The sequence below is a fragment of the Entelurus aequoreus genome, linkage group LG09 (assembly GCF_033978785.1).
Source record: "Entelurus aequoreus isolate RoL-2023_Sb linkage group LG09, RoL_Eaeq_v1.1, whole genome shotgun sequence".
Taxonomy (NCBI): Eukaryota; Metazoa; Chordata; class Actinopteri; order Syngnathiformes; family Syngnathidae; genus Entelurus; species Entelurus aequoreus.
This window is the reverse complement of record NC_084739.1, coordinates 79,890,384-79,912,580: the sequence shown is the minus strand read 5'-3', so window position 1 is coordinate 79,912,580 and position 22,197 is coordinate 79,890,384. Positions and strand designations below refer to the sequence as shown.

Below are 22,197 nucleotides of genomic sequence, written 5' to 3'. Positions count from 1 at the left end.
AAAGTACAAAGAAGAAGAACCATGATAAACATTCTGAATTTATTTAATTCATCCATTCTTTCATTCTCATAATAATCTTACTTATCTCATCATATGAAATGTAACTTACTTCACTAATTATAATTTATTTATTCATTTTTATTGTGATTACTTATGGAGTATATTGTGGATAAATTGAGAACAGGAAGTGAACAAAAGTTTTAGCAACTGTTATGTAAAAGAAAAGGGGTAGGATTAAATAAGCTCTGCTTCTTCCTACTCCTTTTCGAACATGTTGAAAAGAGAAACTGGAAATTGTGATGTATCATGTTGTATGCTTGCATGTTCCAAATAAACTCAAACTCAACTCAACTCAAATAATACATGGCGAGAATTGGTTTGAACCGAGAAACGTGTTCATTCAAGAATCGAATCTGAATCAGATTCCCAGGAATCGGATCGAATCATTAGGTGCCCAAAGTTACCCCCCCTAACCGCGACCGTCATTGTGTCTCTCCAGGTTGGTTGGTGGACGTGACGGGAAACTACGCAGGAACCTTTTTCCTCAGCGGCACTTCCTTCATATTCAGCTCGGTGGTTCTCGCCATCGCCATGTTGGTCCGACACTCCTGGAAGACAAACCTGTCCTGTCCAAAACGCGCTGAATGTCAACAAGACATCATCTGATGCTCAATATGTGTATTTATCTTGAAAAAAAGACGAGTTTTCTACATGGTACCTGGTCATATGTGTTTGGGTTAATGTCTCATGTGTGTGTAAGGTATAATAAATACATAGCAGTTACATGATGTACTGTTGATTACTGTAAAGTCAATGTTGTTATCAATTATTCACTTGGTCAAAGCTCCAATTACTTCACATTAAATATTCCACTTAGAAGTATGTTTGGGAAAAATGTTGCATATTTTGTGTGTTTGCCATATGCAAAACCCAAAACCAGTGAAGTTGGCACGTTGTGTAATTCGTAAATAAAAACAGAATACAATGATTTGCAAATCCTTTTCAACTTATATTCAATTGAATAGACTGCAAAGACAAGATATTTAATGTTCCAACTGAGAAACTTGTTTCATTTTTTTCAAATAATCATTAACTTATTATTTAATGGCAGCAACACATTGCAAAAAAAGTTGGCACTGGGGCATTTTTACCAGTGTGTTACATGGCCTTTCCTTTTAACAACACTCAGTAAACGTTTGGGAACTGAAGAGACCAATTTTTGAAGCTTTTCTTGCTTGATGTACAGCTTAAGTTGTTCAACAGTCCGGGGGTCTCCGTTGTCGTATTTTAGGCTTCAAATTGTGCCACACATTTTCAATGGGAGACAGGTCTGGACTACAGGCAGGCCAGTCTAGTACCTGCACTCTTTTAATGTGAAGCCCCGCTGTTGTAACACGTGGCTTGGCATTGTCTTGCTGAAATAAGCAGGGGCGTCCATGATGACGTCGTTTGGTTGGCAACATATGTTGCTCCAAAACCTGTATGTACCTTTCAGCATTAATGGCCCCTTCACTGATGTGTAAGTTACCCATGCCTTGGGCACTAATACACCCCCATACCATCACAGATGCTGGCTTTTACACTTTGCGCCTATAACAATCCGGATGGTTCTTTTCCTCTTTGGTCCGGAGGACACAACGTCCACAGTTTCCAAAAACAATTTGAAATGTGGACTCGTCAGACCACAGAACATTTTTCCACTTTGCATCAGTCCATCTTAGATGAGCTCGAGCCCAGCGAAGCCGGCAGCGTTTCTGGGTGTTGTTGATGAATGGCTTTCACTTTGCATAGTAGAGTTTCAACAGTAACTGTAGTTACTGACAGTGGTTTTCTGAAGTGTTCCTGAGCCCATGTGGTGATATCATTTACACACTGATGTCGCTTGTTGATGCAGTACCTGTTCAGTAAACTGTTCAACAATTTGCTCACACATTTGTTGACAAAGTGGTGACCCTCGCCCCATCCTTGTTTGTGAATGACTGAGCATTTCATGGAATCTACTTTTATACCCAATCATGGCACCCACCTGTTCCCAATTAGCCTGTTCACCTTTGGGATGTTCCAAAAAAGTGTTTGAGCATTCCTCAACTTTCTCAGTCTTTTTTGCCACTTGTGCCAGCTTTTTTTGAACATGTTGCAGGCATCAAATTATGTAGAGAGTCAATCAATGAATGTAAAGAAAAAATAAATATATTTATGAATTAGTCTTAACACTTTTATGAGTGGGGCCCTTTTGGATCCCCAAGACATTTAGTGTGTTTTTTTTCAACTGTCATTGCTCAAAAAAGAATAATGAATCAAAATCAATATTGTTATAAATTATTGATCTATTCAAGGCGCCAATTACTTCACATCAAATATTCCACTTTAAATGTATTTTGGGGAAAATTTTGGGGTATTTGTGTGTAATCAAAACCAATGTTTTGTTTGAGAAAGAGCATAAAATACTTATAATCAACGAACAGATCTGAAAATGATGTAAAGATTCAAGCACAAATTATACATGACTTAATTTTTAACACTTTTATGAGTGGGGCCCTTTTGGATCCGCAATACCTTCAGTGAATTTTTTAAAACTCATCACTCAAAAAATAATAATGAATCAAAATATTTTATGAATTATCGACTTATTCAAGGCTTCAAGTATTTCACATCAAATATTACACTTGTGTGCATATTTTTGTGTTGTTTCCCTTTTTTTTTTCCCTTTTTTTCCCCCAAAAATGCCATACAATATTAAATTAAACAAATCAAACTTTTTATCCATGGGTAGATCTGGAGGTGATTTTAAAAAAAATTTAGCACTGATATCTAAAAAAATACATTTATTAGTTAACATACGCATTACTTTTAAAACTGTTATGACTGAGACAGAGAACATTTTTGGATCTTTAACATTTACCAAACTTGAAGGCAGCCCCTCAGGCTTAAAATTAAAAATAAAAAAATCTATATACTGTATTGCTTGTGAAAATGAAAAATAATAAAATGGCCCCCGCATCTTTTCACTTTTCAGTGTGTGGTCCTCAGTGGAAAAAGTTTGGACACCCCTGCTGTTAAACCTGCTTGCTGAACAAATACAGTATCAGTAAAAAAACAAACAATATTTGTTCAACTTGAACCAATCATTTGATTTATGAAACCATAAATGTGCTTATTTCTATACGTGTACAGCTCTGCTGATGGGTACATTCGCACCCACCTGCACAAAAGTACTTCAAAATGTAACAATCAAAATAAATATGACTTTTTGTTTTGTTTTAGGGCATACATATATAATATGGATTAGTTTGACCATTTCAAATCAAGGATAATAAAAAGGAGATGCTTGGAAATAGCATAAAAATGCCCCAAAAACTTGGAAAAACACGATTTATAGCGTTACTTTTTGGTGTAACCATCATGAGCGTTCTGTTCAGGTATATTTCTTTTATATTTTGATGAATCATCATATTTATGTATTACTAAATTTAAATAGGTATTGATCAATCTTTAAGCTGTGTGTATTTGATTTCAGTTTGCTTTTAACATCTTATTTGAAATTGTAGTTGAAAATTTTACAACCTTGTGTTGCGCTCATGATGGCGTAACCAAACTAGATTTCATTTAATGATCTTATTTTGAATATTTATTCCCTTTTTTGCATTTAGTGTATTTAAATATTCATTTATAAACATTGAATACATTTCAAATATCAATAAAATGCAATTGCCTTCATCTTATAGGGTAATGTTTAGTTACACCAAGTCATGAGCGTAACACAACATCACTTTGACTTGTAATATCTCTAATTCTGGTGGTGTTTTATGCTTTTTTTCTTTTTGGAACATGTACTATACATACAATACAATAAAGTCCCATGTACAATTATGTTTCTAGCAATACTTTAATTTTGCCTTTGAAAGTAACACTCCAATGTCCATTAGTGGAGCTGTACACATACGTAACTAACACCAGTAATAGCATTGACGCCTTGTAGTTGCCCTGGTGTCCACCAGATGGCGGTGTACAGCCAATGCGTTGTTCCGCTCAACCTAGGCACCGACAACGATCGTCTATTGACGACACGCTGTGGACTATGAGCGAAATAGAAGCCCTGGTCGATGCGCTTCCTTGTCACACGGAAACTACGTACAAGTGAGAGCTCTTACTCTAGTGGTTTATACGGGAGGTTGACGGTGGCGAGTCGGCTCAGTTAACAACATTTCGAGGAGCAACGTGGATAATAAAAGGTATATTTAGTCATATTTTATTGTGTCAGTACGTTTAGCTGCTAGTAACACTGCTAGTTAGTGCTGGGTTTAATTGTTTCTACTCGACCGGACGTTTGCTAAACTAGCTAGCAAGCTAACGTGAGCTAACCAACCTGCGTCTCCTTAACAACATAACGGAATTTAGTCGTATTCTTCTTATTTATTATTGTTGTTTTTCGGTCAAAGTGTAGCTTCGCAACAGTTAGTCTGCTCTTTAAGCGTCATTGTGTGTCGGCTTCACGTTCAGGCACCTGTGACTGACACCTGAGCTCCAGAGCTTAGTGGAGATGCTAATCTACTTAATAATACTAGCACGGATGCTAGTTGTTGTTTTGATTATGGAATAATATTTTCCGGTCATTTACAGAATTGTCTAATAAAAGGAATAAATATTGCTCGTGTGTGTTGACAACAAACACATACTATATGTCTACTACAGTGGTTCTTAACCTTGTTGGAGGTACCGAACCCCACCAGTTTCATATGCGCATTCACCGAACACTTCTTTAGTGAAAAATAAAGAAAAAGTTATATGTTTTTGGTAACACTTTAGTATGGGGAACATATTCTAAGTAACAAAGACTTAATTTAGAGTTATTTGGTTAGGTTAGGGTTAGAGGGTTAGGGCCAGGGTTAGAGGGTTAGGGTTATAATAAGGCCATGCCGAATAAGGCATTAATAAGTACTTAATAATGACTAGTTAAGAGCCAATATTTTACTAATTTGCATGTTAATAAGCAACTAATTAATGGTGAATATGTTCCCCATACTAAAGTGTTACCATGTTTTATTACTGGTGCACAAAATGAACCGTGCATGAACATCACCTTCTTCAAAGAACAAAACCAACACAGTGCATAAACTCACAACAAATTAAACACCTGCAAATCAGTCTGACTTCTGCTGTTGCCGTATCCGTAATACGCCGATAGGGAGAAGTTTTATGTACACGATGAGTCGGGTGTGTCTTGACCTCCGCCGAACCCCTGAGCCCGACTCACCGAACCCCTAGGGTTCGATCGAACCCGGGTTAAGAACCACTGGTCTACTAGAAAAGTGCTCCAATGCTGAAGTTGAAGTGAAATGCTGACATAATGTAGTATGAATGTAAGAATGGTTTGAATTTTAAAATGGTTTGAATGTTGAAGAGTTTGAATTTCCAAGAAACACGGATTTTGGTTTGGAACTTGGGAAAGTGTTAGTTTGAATGTCCAGGATGAGTGGAATGTGTTGATGTTGGAATGGTTTGAATAGGTGGAAAAATGTGGGAATTGTGCAACTTGGGAAAATGTCCCATTCATTTCAGTGGGAACTTCCTGGAAATTTGTGAATTTTGGGAAAAGCAGGATTTTTGGGGAAATTATTAGGAGCATGAATGAGCTGAATTGGTCGGTGTTGGAATTGTTCAAATCGGGCAAGAAATGTTGAAGTAGTAAATGGTATTAGGGAAAATCTGGAATTTTTTTTAACTTGGAAAAAGGGTAAGTTTGAATTTCCAGAATGTGTTGAAGGTGGAATGGTTTGAATAGGTTGAAAAATGTGGTAATTGGGCAACTTGGGAAAATGTCCCACTCATTTCAATGGGAGCTTCTTGGAAATTTGGGAAAAGCGGGATTTTTTTTTTTTTTTTAATACATGTTTTTATTGAATTTGACAGGTATTACACTATACAATAGAACAGTAATCACATTTTCCTTTTTTTTTTTTTTTTTCCCACCCACTTCCAAGAACAGCAACCCAACACACACCCCATACACCCCCCCCCCACCCCCCCCCCCCCACCCCCAGGTCCTACATAAGTTAAAGGTACAGTCACAAATGGAAAATAATTAGTACATCACTTTCTTCTCAACATAGGCAGATAATAAATATACACCCAGAATAAATGTAAATAAAAAATAAAAAAGGAAGCTGGTTTGTGAAAGGTGAACTTTTCATGTATCCTATAGCGTCTTTAATGTAGCTATGTAGTCAACCACACCACCCCAAACAAAATAAAACTTCCCAGGTGCCCCCCTAAGATTGAACTTTATTTTCTCCAGATCTAAATAAATCATAAGGTCTTTAAGCCATAAGGAGGCTTTGGGGCAAAATGGTGACTTCCACTCCAGCAAAATTCTCCTACGTGCTAATAAGGATGCAAAGGCGATACTATCCTTAAATTTTCTCCTTATTTGGGGATCTGATACCGTCCCAAAAATGGCCATTTCTGCACATGGTGTCAGGTTTAAATCCAATGCCTTAGCAAGGTGTTTGAAAATAGTTGTCCAATAGTCCAGCAAATGGGGACAAGACCAAAACATGTGCGTCATGTTTGCAGGTGACATGTGACATCTGTTACAAGTATCCGAAATATTGAGGTATATTTTGGAGAGTTTGGAATTAGTGAAATAAATACGGTGGACAACCTTAAATTGTATTAAATTAAGCCTTGAACAGGATGTACTGTTGTTAATTCGGGTTAAGGCAGAATCCCAATCTCCATCATCTAAAGATTTGCCAAGCTCTTCTTCCCAATTCCCTCTGATTTTATCAAGAGACGTTTTACTAAACTGGGATATTAAGATGTAGATTTTGGAGATTAGGCCTTTCTGATTTGTGGGAATATCTAAAATTGAGCCAATTAGCGAATTAGGTGGAGTATTAGGGAAAAAGAGACTATTTAATTTAACAAAATTACGAACCTGAAAGTATCGAAATAGGTGAGATTTTGGTAGGTCAAATTGTATACACAGTTCACTGAAACTAGCGAAGACATCACCAATATATAAGTCCTTTAGCCTGCTAAGGTTTGACTGCTTCCATAGAGAAAACGCTACATCTGTGCTAGGAGGGAGGAAGAGGTGGTTATTATGAATGGGGCTGTGGTTGGATAAGCCCTGCAGGCCGAAAGTATTTCTAAATTGAGACCAGATTCTAAGGGTAGAAATGACGATTGGACTACAAGTAAATTGGGATGGTCGATAAGGTAATTTTGATGTAAGTAGATCCAAGAGAGAGGTAGAACAGGAACTAGCTTCAGATTTACACCAGATTAATTCAGGTTCTTGGATCCAGAGAGTCACTTTGTGTATGTTAGCTGCCCAATAGTAGTATTTTAGATTAGGGAGTGATAAACCACCTACGGACCTATGCCTTTGCAGGAACTCTCTTCTAATCCTGGGAGTCTTGCCTTTCCATATAAAGGATGAAATTAGTTTGTTTATTATGCAAAAAAAGGAATTGGGTAAAAAGATAGGCAAACATTGAAACAGATACAAAAATCGAGGAAGCACATTCATTTTGACGCAGTTTACCCTGCCAGCAATAGTTATGTGTAAATCTTTCCACCTATCCAAATCTAATTTAAGTTTGTCGATTAGAGGTGGAAAATTGTCCTTGTAGAGAGCTGGTAGCTTGCGACAAATATGTACACCTAAGTACTTGAAGCTGTTCCTGGACATCTTAAATGGGAAATATCCATCAGGGATATCAAGGGCCAAATTATTCACAGGGAAGCATTCACTCTTAGCGAAATTCAATTTATAGCCAGAGAATGATCCAAAGTTGTTTAGCAAATCAATAATCTTTGGAATGGTAGAGATTGGATCAGATATAAACAATAGTAAATCATCCGCGTATAGAGAATGTGTGTGTTCTAGACCGCATCTATGGATTCCTTTACTGATACCGGCCGATTTAAGAGCAATGGACAAGGGTTCGATTGCAATAACAAATAACAATGGGCTTAGAGGGCACCCCTGCCGTGTACCTCTGCCAAGTGTGAAAAATTGGGATAACATCCCATTTGTGCTTACGGCAGCCCTAGGAGAAGAGTATAGAAGTGCTATCCAAGATATATATTTAGACCCAATGTTAAACCTCTTTAAGACCTTCTTGGAAATTTGGGAAAAGCGGGATTTTTAAAAAAATTATTAGGAGCATGAATGTCCTGAATGAGCTGAATTGGTCAGTGTTGGAATTGTTTAAATCGGGCAAGAAATGTTGAAGTAGTAAATGGTATTAGGGAAAATCTGGAAAAAAATGTTTACCTTGGAGAAAGGGTAGTTTGAATTTCCAGAATGGTGGAATGTGTTGAAGGTGGAATGGTTTGAATAGGTTGAAAAATGTGGGAATTGGGCAACTTGGAAAAATGTACCATTCATTTCAATGGGAGCTTCCTGGAAATTTTGGGAAAAGCGGGATTTTTTTTTTTAAATGATTAGGAGCATGAATGTCCTGAATGAGCTGAATTGGTTGGTGTTGGAATTGTTTAAATAGGGCAAGAAATGTTGAAGTAGTAAATGGTATTAGGGAATTTCAGGAAAATCTGGAATTTTTTAAACTTGGAAGAAGGGTAGTTTGAATTTCCAGAATGGTGGAATGTGTTTCAAGGTGAAATGGTTTGAATAGGTTGAAAAATGTGGGAATTGGGCAACTTGGAAAAATGTACCATTAATTTCAATGGGAACTTCCTGGAATTTTGGGAAAAGCGGGATTTTTTTGAAAATGATTAGGAGCATGAATGTTCTAAATGAGATGAATTGGTTGGTGTTGGAATTGTTTAAATCGGGCAAGAAATGTTGAAGTAGTAAATGGTATTAGAGAATTTCGGGAAAATCTGGAATTTTTTTTAACTTGGAAAAAGGGTAGTTTGAATTCCGAGAATGGTGGAATGTGTTGAAGGTAGAATGGTTTGAATAGGTTGAAAAATGTGGGAATTGGGCTACTTGGAAAAATGTCCCATTCATTTCAATGGGAACTTACTGGAATTTTGGGAAAAGGGGGATTTTTTAAAAATGATTAGGAGCATGAATGTTCTAAATGAGCTGAATTGGTTGGTGTTGGAATTGTTTAAATCGGGCAAGAAATGTTGAAGTAGTAAATAGGGCTGGGCGATATATCGATATACTCGATATATCGCGGGTTTGTCTCTGTGCGATATAAAAATTGACTATATCGTGATATTGGAGTATACGTTCTCAGGCAGTTGCTTTTAGCTGCGGGCATTACACTACAGGTGTTCCTCACTCTTTCTTGTCTCTCCTTATCACTGAGACATAAAACAAGCGCGCCTTCTTACATACGTCAAATACGTATACGCCCTCGCGGAGCAGAGAGGTAGCGGCACGGTTAACGTTATCTGTGGTGTGAGTGGTAATACGAGAAAAAGAAGGTGCGAATCTGGTAACAAATGAAGGAAGAATTAATTCCCAAAAAAAACAGCAGGGGGTCCATCGTCTGGCGGTGGTTTGGCTTCAAGTGGGAATATCAATCAATCAATCAATGTTTACAGCCCTAAATCACGATTGTCTCAAAGGGCTGCACAAGCCACAACGACATCCTCGGCTCAGATCCCACATCAGGGCAAGGAAAAACTCAACCCAATGGGACAATGAGAAACCTTGGAGAGGACCGCAGATGTGGGGACCCCCCCACCGGGTGCAATGGACGTCGAGTGGATCTAGCATAATATTGTGAGTCCAGTCCATAGTGGATTGAACATAATAGTGAGAGAAAATATGTCGAACAGACAACCGTAATTTGTCAAGTGTGGGGAAAAAGCGTTGCTACAAAAAGTAGCATTACTGCTAATATGTAGCATTATTTGAAAAGTCACCTGCTAGAGAATGAAGAGTGCTTACTCCGCATGTCAACATCTCCGTTCGGTGCCACACAACAAAATGCCAAGGCAACCATTTCCACATCAGCACCGTATTAAAAAAATAGTCAACGACAGAATGAGATAACGTCCGCAGGAACCTACCACATAGCGAAGGACATACACTATTTGATTTCCTATTATGCAGCTCATTTTTATTTGACAGTTATTGTATTATCTTGTGTGACATCATGCACAAAAGTGCACTTTATTTGTTTTAAACTATTGCAAAAAAAAAAATACTTGTAGAAAAAAAATAGTTTACATTTCCAAGATGGTGGAATGTGTTGAAGGTGGAATGGTCTGAATTGGTTGAAAAATGTGGAAATGGTGGAAGTTTGAAAAATGGCCAATTCATTTTAAAAGGGAAAAATGTCCCGTAAAACCTGTAATTCTGTGAAATCTGGAAAGCCCGCAATTCCCGAATAGGCTGAACAGTTTGAAGTTGGAACGGTTTGCATCGGGTGAAAAATGTGGAAGGTAGAGCGCGCCAAAATCTGAAGAAGAAGGAAAACCATATGTGTGAATGCTTTGGAGCATTCACACAATTATTGTGGTTGTAGTTTGCTATGGTGTAATGCAAGGGTGTCCAAAGTGCGGCCCTGGGAGTGTTTGCGGCCCTCAGCTATTTTTGCGGGACAGGGGGAAAACTACAGAAGCTGCTGGGGACAAAAAAGAGGAGAAAAAATATTGATTTAAAAAAAAATTCAATCGTCTGCAACACAAAACTCTAATTCATTGACAAAACGGATTTGTCATCAAAGCCTACTAAGTTTATTTTGTCAATTAATTTCCCATCCATTAACTTTGTGTTTAACTGTTGTCCTCCAGGTGAATGAAGCCTTCAAGTCATGCTAGAAGAAGCAATGGAGCCAGAAGTTCTGTCCTATCAGCACGAATCAGCTCCCCCTCCATTGGACGGTGACACCGGGGAGGCGGGATCAGAGGATTCAGATTTTGGGGCATTTGCCTATGGCCTCGCTGCCTCCGCTCACCCACCGTTCCTCAAGTCCGGCTTTAGACTCCGGACGGACCACTCCAGCAGGGATGAGGTCAAGGTAGGGCGGCCCTCTTGGCACCTCACAAACGGCTACTGCGGCGCTGCGGAGGAAACGGGCTTCGCCGACTTCACTGTGTTTACAGAGCAGGCGGCTCACCCATGGTGCTGCGGCTTCGCTCCACTGGGTGGCGCCGCCGTGGGGACGAAGCTCTCCGGCAGTTTGAGGGAAGGACGCCAGGTCGTCATGGACGCCGAGCCCAGATCTCGCTGCCAAAATGGCTCATCTCAGGACAAGTCTCACCAAACGTCCACGTTACAGGAGGAGCACGCCCTAAACAAGTCCACTACGGAGGACCTGGACTCTCTCTACGAAGATGTCTCCTTTGAGGGTCCGTCTGAGGACTCCGAACCAAACGTGTCCTCCCTCGCCTCCCACGGGGATCAGACCGGTGATGAAGACGAGTCGCTGTCAGAGTGGGACCTGTGTAGTCACCGTGGCGACTGGGCTGCATCTCAGAGAACTACCTCCAATAATGAAACGTTTGACGATGGCGCTGACGGAGAGACGCGGGGTCTCCCTCCGAGTGACAGCTTTGCAGATTTCTGTTCAGCCGCCACACTGGAAGATGGCGGCGGGGCGTGGGCGGAGTTTAAAGACACTCGGAGCAAGCTTGTGGATCAAGTCGGCAGCCTCCAGGTGGTTAAGGACACTTATGAGAACCACAGCTGTGCGGACACGTCATTTGCTAACTTTTTTTTTTGTCATGTCCACCAGTTCCTCCAGGCTTCCTTCCCAGAGGAGGAGGTCCCACCCGAGGAGGACAATGTTCCCAGCCTGGGTGCTCTGCTTCATCCTCAGGAGGAGGAGCGCACATCTCAGGGGTATGCAACAACCACAAGACCGAGCACAGCCCTCAGAAATCTTTGTGTTCAACCAGACTACAGAAGGTCAACTTGGAAATATGCTTTAGAGCAGTCAATGTACAGCTTGTATGGCAGAATATATTTACTGTACTTTCCGGGCTGTAGAGCGCACCAGTATTTAAGCCCCGCCCACCAGATTGTAGAAGAAATAAATATTTTTATAATGGCATTTTTGCCGATATTCCGATATTGTCCAACTCTTAATTACCGATTCCGATATCAACCGATACCGATACATACAGTAGTGGAATTAACACATTATTATGCCTAATTTTGTTGTGATGCCCCGCTGGATGCATTCAATCAATCAATCAATGTTTATTTATATAGCCCTAAATCACAAGTGTCTCAAAGGGCTGCACAAGCCACAACGTTAAACAATGTAAGAAGGTTTTCCAAAATAAATCAACTCAAATTATGGAAACAAATGCCAACATGTCACTGCCATATTTATTATTGAAGTCACAAAGTGCATTATTTTTTTTAACATGCCTCAAAACAGCAGCTTGGAATTTGGGACATGCTGAGAGAGCATGAGGAGGTTGAGGTGGGCGGGGTTGGGGGGGGGGGTATATTGTAGCGTCCCGGAAGAGTTAGTGCTGCAAGGGGTTCTGGGTATTTGTTGTGTTTATGTTGTGTTACGATGCGGATGTTCTCCCGAAATGTGTTTGTCATTCTTGTTTGGTGTGGGTTCACAGTGTGGCGCATATTTGTAACAGTGTTAAAGTTGTTTATAGGGCCACCCTCAGTGTGACCTGTATGGCTGTTGACCAAGTCTGCCTTGCATTCACTTGTGTGTGTGAAAAGCCGTAGATATTATGTGACTGGGCCGGCACGCAAAGGCAGTGCCTTTCACGTTTATTGGCGCTCTGTACTTCTCCCTACGTCCGTGTACACAGCAGCGTTTTAAAAAGTCATACATTTTACTTTTTGAAACAGATACAGATAATTTCCGGTATTACATTTTAAAGCATTACTCAATAAATATGCATGAAAACACTGCTACAGACATTTAGTAAGTAAGAATTGTTTGTTATAGTGTAAAGGTTACAAACTTTGCTTGGAGTGAGGACTGAAGAATCCATACAAGTAGAAACGCTATGGACGGTTCTACTTCCGGTTCAAAGCATTAAAACAGGAAGTACATTTTCAACTCGCGGCACCTGCACTGAACGAACTCATTCAAAAGATTGCGCCGTAGCAGAAATAATAACACTTTTTCGGTGTCTGTTGAAAACTATTTTTGTTGAAGACGAAACATCATGGCCGTTACCAAAGAAAAATCCATAAATTAACTGCAACGTTTTATAGGCGGCAGTGTTCAAAGAATCTGAAAAAAGTAGCGGCTTATAGCCCTGAAAATATGATATTATTATTATACTATTAACCATGACTCATTTTCAGTGCATATTACCTATATGCTGCTATACAAGCTGTACACTGACTACTCTAAAGCAGGGGTGTCCAGATACAACTTTTTCGCTTCCGACACTATGTCGATACTGGAGCCTTTACATTGGCTGATATGATATCGGCGTCATACATACTTATATTATGTTGTATTATAGAATATCAGAAAAGGTTCGATCAAGTGAAATGAGTCAAAGAGAGTACAAAGGTAGTTATGAAAAACTAACTTATTTATTATTAATCGTCTTGAATGGACTTACGCTGTCTACAAGTTGGAGTGGTAATGGTTTTTGCGACACCGAGTGGCCAAAATAATTCATTAATTGGACCGCATGACGCAGTAAGTTGGATGATGTAAACCCGTTTGTTACTGGATACTTTCTAATATGCCTTGGAGACTTTGTATGTGTAAGTAATATGCAACTATAGTTTTTGATACAGCATATTGGGTAATATAAAGTATTAGATTGCTATATTGTTCAATTATTAATACATATGTCTAGCTAGTGTGCTATTGTGTGCGTAGCTGTCTAACTGCTAGCTCCAAGTAGCCAAAATGTTTACATTTTGCAAATGACAAAAATAGAAGAAAATAACAAAGTTGTGTGTTCATTGGAGGACATTTAGACGTTAACTGGCTGTCCAGCTTTGCACAATTAAACACGCTACAAAACTGCTCCCATCGGACATTTTACATATAATCCGTTACCAGTTCTGTTTTTGCTGATATCCGACCGATATCACTTTTGGATCAGGACACTCCCACTTTAAAATACTGTAGATAGATAGTACTTTATTAATTCCTTCAGGAGAGTTCCCTCAGGAAAATTTAAATACAGTGCAACCTCGATGTCCGAACTTAATTGGTTCTTGAACAGGGTTCGGAAATTGAAAAGTTTGTATAATAAAGCAGAGTTCCCCATAAGAAACAATGTAAATAGGAATAATGGGTTCTGGCCTTGACAAAAGTCCATATTTTAGTCAATCAATCAATCAATCAATGTTTATTTATATAGCCCTAAATCACTGAAGACTTGTACACTTTGTACACAATATAACATGCTATGCAGTACGGTTTATCAAACAAACAAAACAAGGAAGGGATGGATCAATTATAAATTGATTAATAAGCCAAAACAACAATGACAAGCTTAACTGTCCTGTATGCAGCTGCTTTGCCTACAAGCGCGCACACACCGAAGTCCCTTTAGTGGCCACACAAATTATCAGATATCACAAAAAGCTTAGCTTTAACAACCATGTTGCTACAATAATCGACATTTTAAAAACAGGTAATGCCCGTTTGCATTAACATCGCCAAACGAGGACCAGACAGAGAGGAAGAAGGGAGGGGGTTGTGGGGAGGCCCCACTGAACAAGAGGTAGCCTCTCTTTGTTGTGGAATAAGTTAGGGCTCGGCAATATGGCCTTATTTTAATATCTCGATATTTTTAGGCCATGTCACGATACACGATATATATCGCAATATTTTGCCTTAGCCTTGAATTAACACTTGATGCATATAATCACAGCAGTATGATGATTCTATGTGTCTACATTAAACATTCTTGTTCATAATGCGTTAATATATGCTCATTTTAAACTTTCATGCACAGAGGGAAATCACAACTAAGTCAATTGACCAAAACTGTATTTATTAAACAGTTATTAAGCAGTGGCACAAACATTCACGTCATTTCAAAACAGAAAGTGCAAGATTGTCAGAGACATTTTAAAACAAGCTATTAGTGCACTTTTGTGCATGGTGTCACTAAGATGACTTATCAAAACAACACTAAATTAAAGTGCACTTTTTGTACAGAACGCCACTACAATAGTTTAAAACAAAGTGCACTTTTGTGCATGATGTCACACAAGATATTTCAATAAGTGTCAAATAAAAATTAGCTCCATAATAGGAAATCAAATCCTTCGCTATGTGGTAGGTTCCTGCGACGTTATCTCCTTCTGTTGACAATTTTTTCATACGGTGTTGATGTGGAAATGGTTGCTTCGGCATTTTGTTGGTGTGGCACCGAACGGAGATGTTGACGTGCGGAGTTTCAAGCACTCTTCATTCTCGAGCGGGTGACTTTTCAAATGATGCTACAAATTAGTAGCAACGCTTTTGCCCCACACTTGACAATTTACGGTTGTCTGTTCGACATCTTCCCGCTTGAAGCCAAACCACCGCCAGACGATGGACCCCGTGCTGTTTTTCTTGGGAATTAATTCTTCCTTCATTTTTTACCAGATTCGCACCTTCTTTCTCTCGAATTACCACTCGCACCACAGCTAACGTTACCCATGCCGCTACCTCTCTGCTCCGCGAGGGCGTTAACGTATGTAAGGTGCGCTTGTTTATGTCTCTGTGAGAAGGAGAGACAACAAAGAGTGAGAAACGCCTGTAGTGTAATGCCCGCAGCTAAAAGCAACTGCCTGAGAACGTATACTCGAATATCACGATATACCGTATTTTTCAGAGTATAAGTCGCACCGGAGTATAAGTTGCACCTGCCGAAAATGCATAATAAAGAAGGAAAAAAACATATATAAGTCGCACTGGAGTATAAGTCGCATTTTTGGGGGAAATTTATTTGATAAAACCCAACACCAAGAATAGACATTTGAAAGGCAATTTAAATAAAATAAAATAAAGAATAGTGAACAACAGGCTGAATAAGTGTACGCTATATGAGGCATAAATAACCAACTGAGAACGTGCCTGGTATGTTAACGTAACATATTATGGTAAGAGTCATTCAAATAACTATAACATATAGAACATGCTATACATTTACCAAACAATCTGTCACTCCTAATCGCTAAATCCCATGAAATCTTATACGTCTAGTCTCTTATGTGAATGAGCTAAATAATATTATTTGATATTTTACGGTAATGTGTTAATAATTTCACACATAAGTCGCTCCTGAGTATAAGTTGCACCCCCGGCTAAACTATGAAAAAAACTGAGACTTATAGTCCGAAAAATACTGTAGTCATTTTCTGTATCGCACAGAGACAAACCCGCGATATATCGAGTGTATCGATATATCGCCCAGCACTAGAATAAGTCTACTTTGGCATATTTTTCCAAAAAAGTCCTCTATCACAATTAAAACTAAAGTTTGCTTCATGGATTTTTTCAAACTTGTGAGCGCCATTAACTTTACTCCTCACAAATAGTCTGTAATTTAAGTCCACAGCTATTCCCTCCTTCTTTTTGGAACTCATATTGAGTTAGCAAAATGGACAAAACTTGTCAAAAGGCGAAAAAACACAGAAAAGCCACACCCGCTGAAGTGACTAGTAGTGTACTGTACTACCCAGCAAGTCACGCGGAGGGCCCCACCTTTCCAAAAATGACTCTGCCCTGCAGCACAAAATGGCTGCAGGCGGGACACAAATGAGTGAATGAAAGGAGCGTTCGTATGCAGAGACATGATTCGCACACGGAGGCATATTTTGCTCGATATAAAAGGTTGTATAGATGGAAAAGGTCACAACTAAAGGAGTTTGTAAATGGAAGTTCCACTTTATACCCAGGCTTATTTATATAGTATATAGGTATACTGTAATTAAATGTTTACTAAAATGTGACAGTGCACACATATAAAAGAATGCACTTTACAGTATGGTTTATTTCACCAGGGTACAGCGAGGCTTTTGGCGCCCCCACCAGGACATCCACAGTGCAGCAGGTCTGAAGTTTCAGTGGGGCGCTTCCCACGCCAACAGGACGCTCCTCAGGTGTCTCGGCGTGGACACGGTGAATTTATTGTCTCCCTATACATAACTATAAACACTTTTATCAGTGTTTCTTTGTCATTATTCATGCTTTTGAAACATTTTAGCTGGCGAGGCAGGAGCCCAACAAGGACTGTTAGCCAGCAGTTGAAACACACACCTCATGAACTCAGCGCAAGTATGTGCCACCTGACTTTTCCAGAACTTGACTTTGTGGTTGATTTAATATCGGTATCTCCTGCAGCTCATCACCAGCCTGCTGGATGAGAGCAACCCCCGTTCTCAGTTCTCAGGGGTTCTCGGTTAGAGCAGCCGTGCAGTACCTGGACTCTCCTGATGATACATTTTTAGTGTGTACTCGACCTTCTGCAGGACATGTTTTCTCCTTCCGGGTATTCACACTGTGTCCTCGCTTCCCAGCACTGGATGGGAAACACTTTTAAAAACTTTTTAGTTTTTACCACAATCCAAAAAGTGCAGTCAAAGCAATCCACCACGGAAACACTGTGCCCACCTCCTTCTTCAGCTCGCTATTTTGCACTTTTATTTTTTGTCTCATTTTACCATTTGTATATTGTTATTTATGTATTTACTATTTCAGTATTTATTCACCGCCTGTCCACTAACTCAACTGCATTAGGATGTTAACAACTCATTAGCTCCCAGTGTAATAACATTGATCTTTTTCCATGATAATGTGTGCCTTTATGCCACCAATTGTAAACTATCTTCTTTTTTTGCTCCAACAAATTTGCATAAACACATTCAGGTTTACTGCTGGAATCCAAATGGAAAACACTGCAATAAGATGCTCGTACATACGGAAATAAATCAGATGATCCTCATGGCTGGTTTGTTTTTACTTTTGAACGGTTACAAACGTGATCAATAAGCAGCCATACCGAATGCCAGCTAGTGTGGCTGTGCCATAGTACGTTGTGTAAACCTCATTCCATTGGTTTGACAGCCTGGGGTTTTAGCCCACTGGCTAGCACTGCTCAACTGTCATTCATGGAAACACATGTTTGAATACAGGGTTGGACCGTGTGTTGGATTAATATATAAAATAATCCGCAAAATACAGTTCAGTACGGTAAATTTAGACTTAATATTTAAAAAAATATTAAGCGTCCCCTGTAGGAAGCGTGCCCTACACTTTGCGAACCTCTGCACTATAATCACTAGGGGTTCACAAAAAACTTGGTTCACATACAAATCGCGATTCTTATTGATCCTGATTCTAAATCCATTCATAATTTTCAAAATGTATATATATATATATATATATATGTATAATGTTTGTACATATATGTATATATATATATATATATATATATATATATATATATATATGTATAATGTTTGTACATATATGTATTTATACATATATTCATGTATATATATATATATATATATATATATATATATCCAGTATATATATATATATATATCCAATGCATTTTCTTTATTTTCATGACTATTTACATTGTAGATTGTCACTGAAGGCATCAAAACTATGAATGAACACATGTGGAGTTATGTACTTAACAAAAAAAGGTGAAATAACTGAAAACACGTTTTATAGTCTAGTTTCTTCAAAATAGCCACCCTTTGCTTTGATTACTGCTTTGCACACTCTTGGCATTCTCTCGATGAGCGTCAAGCACACCTGGGAAGTGAAAACCATTTCAGGTGACTACCTCTTGAAGCTCATCGAGAGAATGCCAAGAGTGTGCGGAAAAGTAATCAGCAAAGGGTGGCTATTTTGAAGAAACTAGAATATAAAATAGGTTTTCAGTTATTTCACCTTGGTTTTTTAAGTACATAACTCCACATGTGTTCAAGTAAAACAGTAATACAGTATGCAAGTAAAACAGAATTAACTTAATTCTGTTTTTTTTTTAATAATCAGTGGCCTGGTGGTTAGTGTCCGCCCTGAGATCGGTAGGTCGTGAGTTCAAACCCCGGCCGAGTCATACCTCCCTGCTTGGCACTCAGCATCATGGGTTGGAATTGGGGGTTAAATCACTGCTCACTGCTGCCCTCGCCTCCAAGGGGGTGAACAAGGGGATGGGTCAAATGCAGAGGTTAATTTCACCACACCTAGTGTGTGCGTGTGACTTTCAATGGTACTTTAACTTATTATGTTTGTAAAAAAAAAAAAGGTGCTTTTAGGTCATCTCCATGCAACCGCAAGGAGCTATAACCTGTGCAACCTGTTTTGATGAAGCGTCATTACATCTATTTTTTTAACCAAATAATATATTGCAAGAACCGATTTGAATCCAGAGTCAATTCTGAATCGAACTATCACCCCAGGAATCGGAATCAGATCGTTCGGTGACCAAAGATTCAAGCCTCGAATACTCGCTGCCTGTTTACCATGAATTGATTAAAGTTAAGTTAAAGTTAAAGTACCAATGATTGTCACACACACACACTAGGTGTGGTGAAATGTGTCCTCTGCATTTGACCCATCCCCTTGTTCACCCCCTGTGAGATGAGGGGAGCAGTGAGCAGCAGCGGTGGCCGTGCCCGGGAATCATTTTTGGTGATTTAACCCGCAATTCCAACCCTTGATGCTGAGTGCCAAGCAGGGAGGTAATGGCTCCCATTTTTATAGTCTTTGGTATTACGTAAACAAGTTGAAAAACTTATTCGGGTGTTACCATTTAGTGGTCAATTGTATGGATTATGTACTGTACTGTGCAATCTACTAATAAAAGCTTCAATCAATCAAAAAAACTTGTACAATGCGAAAGTAAAGACAAATCATTAAATGAAAACACGATTTATGCGTATGTCATAAATATGTCTAATTATTTTTCTAATTATATCAACATATACTGTAAACATTTGTCTCACTAGCACACTTGTATTTTATTGACATTTTGCAAATTTGCACCTCCGTTGACACAGAATACAAAATATTAGGGCTGCAACAACTAATCGATTAAAATCGATTATAAAAATAGTTGGTGATTAATTTAGTCATCGATTCGTTGGATCTATGCGCATGCGCAGAGGCAATTTTTTTTTTATTTTAATTTTTTTTTTATAAACCTTTATTTATAAACTGCAACATGTACAAACAACTGAGAAACAATAATCAAAATAAGTATGGTGCCAGTATGCTGTTTCCCCCCCCAATAAAATACTGGAAAGGATATAAATGTAGTTTGTCTATTTTATCCGATTATTAATCGAAGTAATAATTGACAGATTAATCGATTATCAAATTAATCGTTAGTTGCAGCCCTACTATATGACACGTTTTTGCTGTGTCGCCGTTCCTTAACTAAAACAAAATTCCATATTTAATATTGTTAATGTGTCTAATAAGGGTTCGGAAGACAAACTGCCAAACAAACAACCCACGCACACACAAAAAGAAAAACACCCACACCGGATGAGCACCATTCCCTTCTTCCTGCTCTTGTCCGGGGTTGGCGTGTCTTCCTTCCGGCTCGCCGAAAGAAAGTTGCAGGGGAGGTTCAGAGGCAACAGGGCTCAGACAGAAATGGACAGCCACGGCAGGAAAGTGGTGGTGTGTGACAACGGGACCGGGGTGAGTCTTTGACGGTGGCTCGGCTTTTTCCCCCCCATTCTCGCCTCGTTTCAATCGTCGTCTGCCCGGCCAAGAAACAGGAAGTAGGACTCTTAGCTGCCCGTGCTAGCATCAACTGGGCGTGTAGCGAGCGAGCTAGCTAGCTCGTTTTCATTCATCCACACTTGGCACGGGAACGGCGCTTCGAGGCGTCGCAGTTGCTCCCACGCAAACTGTACACATTCCTGCGGTGCTAATGAACCCACTATGAGCCGACCAGGCGGGACAGTAACACGCAGGAAGTTTACCACCACTTGTGTGACTGCGGCTAGCATGCTAACTAGCTAGCCTGCTAGCTTACAGCTTCTCCGGTGTTTTCCGACTACCCGCTGAGCTATTTCATGTCCTTACAACGTCACGTTTACACACAATTATAACGCACAACAGACTGGTTTAAACAAACAATATTCGATTTTTTGATCAATACTCAACCATTTCAAGGCTGGCTGTGATCGTAGTTGCATGTAGGCCGTGCCAGGTCAATTTGTGGTTTAATCATTTTTTCCATGCAGCCGCCACTGACTTCCTGCTGTTAAAAGCTGCTGATTCAAGTCTTTGTTTTATTTTATTTGTTATTTTTTTGCAAGTTACGTGCGTAATGTTTCACCAGGGTTTTTTTTTTGCAGGCTACACTGCAAAAAGTCAGTGTTCAAAAACAAGAAGAAGAAAAAACAAAAAATGAGGGGTATTTTATTTGAACTAAGCAAAATTATCTGCCAATAGAACAAGAACTTTCCAAAACAAGTAAAATTAGCTAACCTCAATGAACCCAAAAATACCATAAAATAAGTATATTCTCACTAATAACAACTAGGGCTGCAACTAACGATTAATTTGATAATCGATTAATCTGTCGATTATTACTTCGATTAATAATCGGATAAAAGAGACAAACTACATTTCTATCCTTTCCAGTATTTTATTGAAAAAAAACCCAGCATACTGGCACCATACTTATTTTGATTATTGTTTCTCAGCTGTTTGTACATGTTGCAGTTTATAAATAAAGGTTTATAAAAATTGTAAAAAATTGCCTCTGCGCATGCACATAGCATAGATCCAACGAATCGATGACTAAATTAATCGCCAACTATTTTTATAATCTGATTTAATCGATTAGTTGTTGCAGCCCTAATAACAACTGTACTACTATACGAGTACGTATTTTCTATTGTTTCATTGAAAATAAAACAGCAAAGTCCATTTGGCTGTCATCTGTTTTAATTTGAGACACAATTGTGTCAAAGTCATGATTTTTTTTTTTCATGCTTGAAATAAGAAATTATTACTTTAAAGAAGTAGTTTTATACTTGTGAGTGTTGATGACACAGCTTTGCAACAGTTGATATTCTAGTTTCAAGCATGTTTTACTCAATATAGGTCATAAAATCTCAGCAACAAGCTGTAATATCTTACTGAGATCATTTAGGACCAAAACACTTAAAACAAGTAAAATACTCTAACATAAAATCTGCTTAGTGAGAATAATTATCTTATCAGACAGAAAATAAGCAAATGTCACCCTTATTTGAGATATTTAATCTTACATAGATTTCAGTTTTTGCAGTGTAGGGGGACGTGTTCACCAGGAAGTGACAATACAGGCTGCATC

General features: G+C 38.9%; 3 protein-coding genes across 5 annotated transcripts in view; all 3 read left to right on the top strand.

Moving 5' to 3' along the window:
* Window positions 1-942, top strand: part of LOC133656971 (monocarboxylate transporter 12-B-like) — a 23,480-nt gene extending 22,538 nt beyond the window's left edge. For 2 of the 3 annotated variants that reach the window (XM_062057859.1, XM_062057860.1), the window contains exon 10: window positions 500-942. In XM_062057859.1, the coding sequence (XP_061913843.1) occupies window positions 500-666 (167 nt within the window). In that variant the 3' untranslated portion in view covers window positions 667-942. The remainder of the gene's footprint in view (window positions 1-499) is intronic. The other variant, XM_062057861.1, reaches the window with a different exon arrangement.
* A 3,103-nt stretch (window positions 943-4,045) lies between these two features.
* Window positions 4,046-17,823, top strand: LOC133656969 (aftiphilin-like). Its single transcript, XM_062057858.1, has 6 exons — window positions 4,046-4,232; window positions 10,726-11,591; window positions 11,670-11,776; window positions 16,883-17,000; window positions 17,086-17,156; window positions 17,223-17,823. Exons 2-5 carry the CDS (start codon window positions 10,746-10,748, stop codon window positions 17,116-17,118), a joined length of 1,104 nt encoding a protein of 367 aa, XP_061913842.1. The 5' UTR covers window positions 4,046-4,232; window positions 10,726-10,745; the 3' UTR covers window positions 17,119-17,156; window positions 17,223-17,823.
* Window positions 17,824-20,387: 2,564 nt separating this feature from the next.
* Window positions 20,388-22,197, top strand: part of LOC133657787 (actin-related protein 2-B) — a 32,982-nt gene continuing 31,172 nt past the window's right edge. The window contains exon 1 of the mRNA XM_062059518.1: window positions 20,388-20,546. Coding sequence (XP_061915502.1) covers window positions 20,388-20,546 — 159 coding nt within the window. The remainder of the gene's footprint in view (window positions 20,547-22,197) is intronic.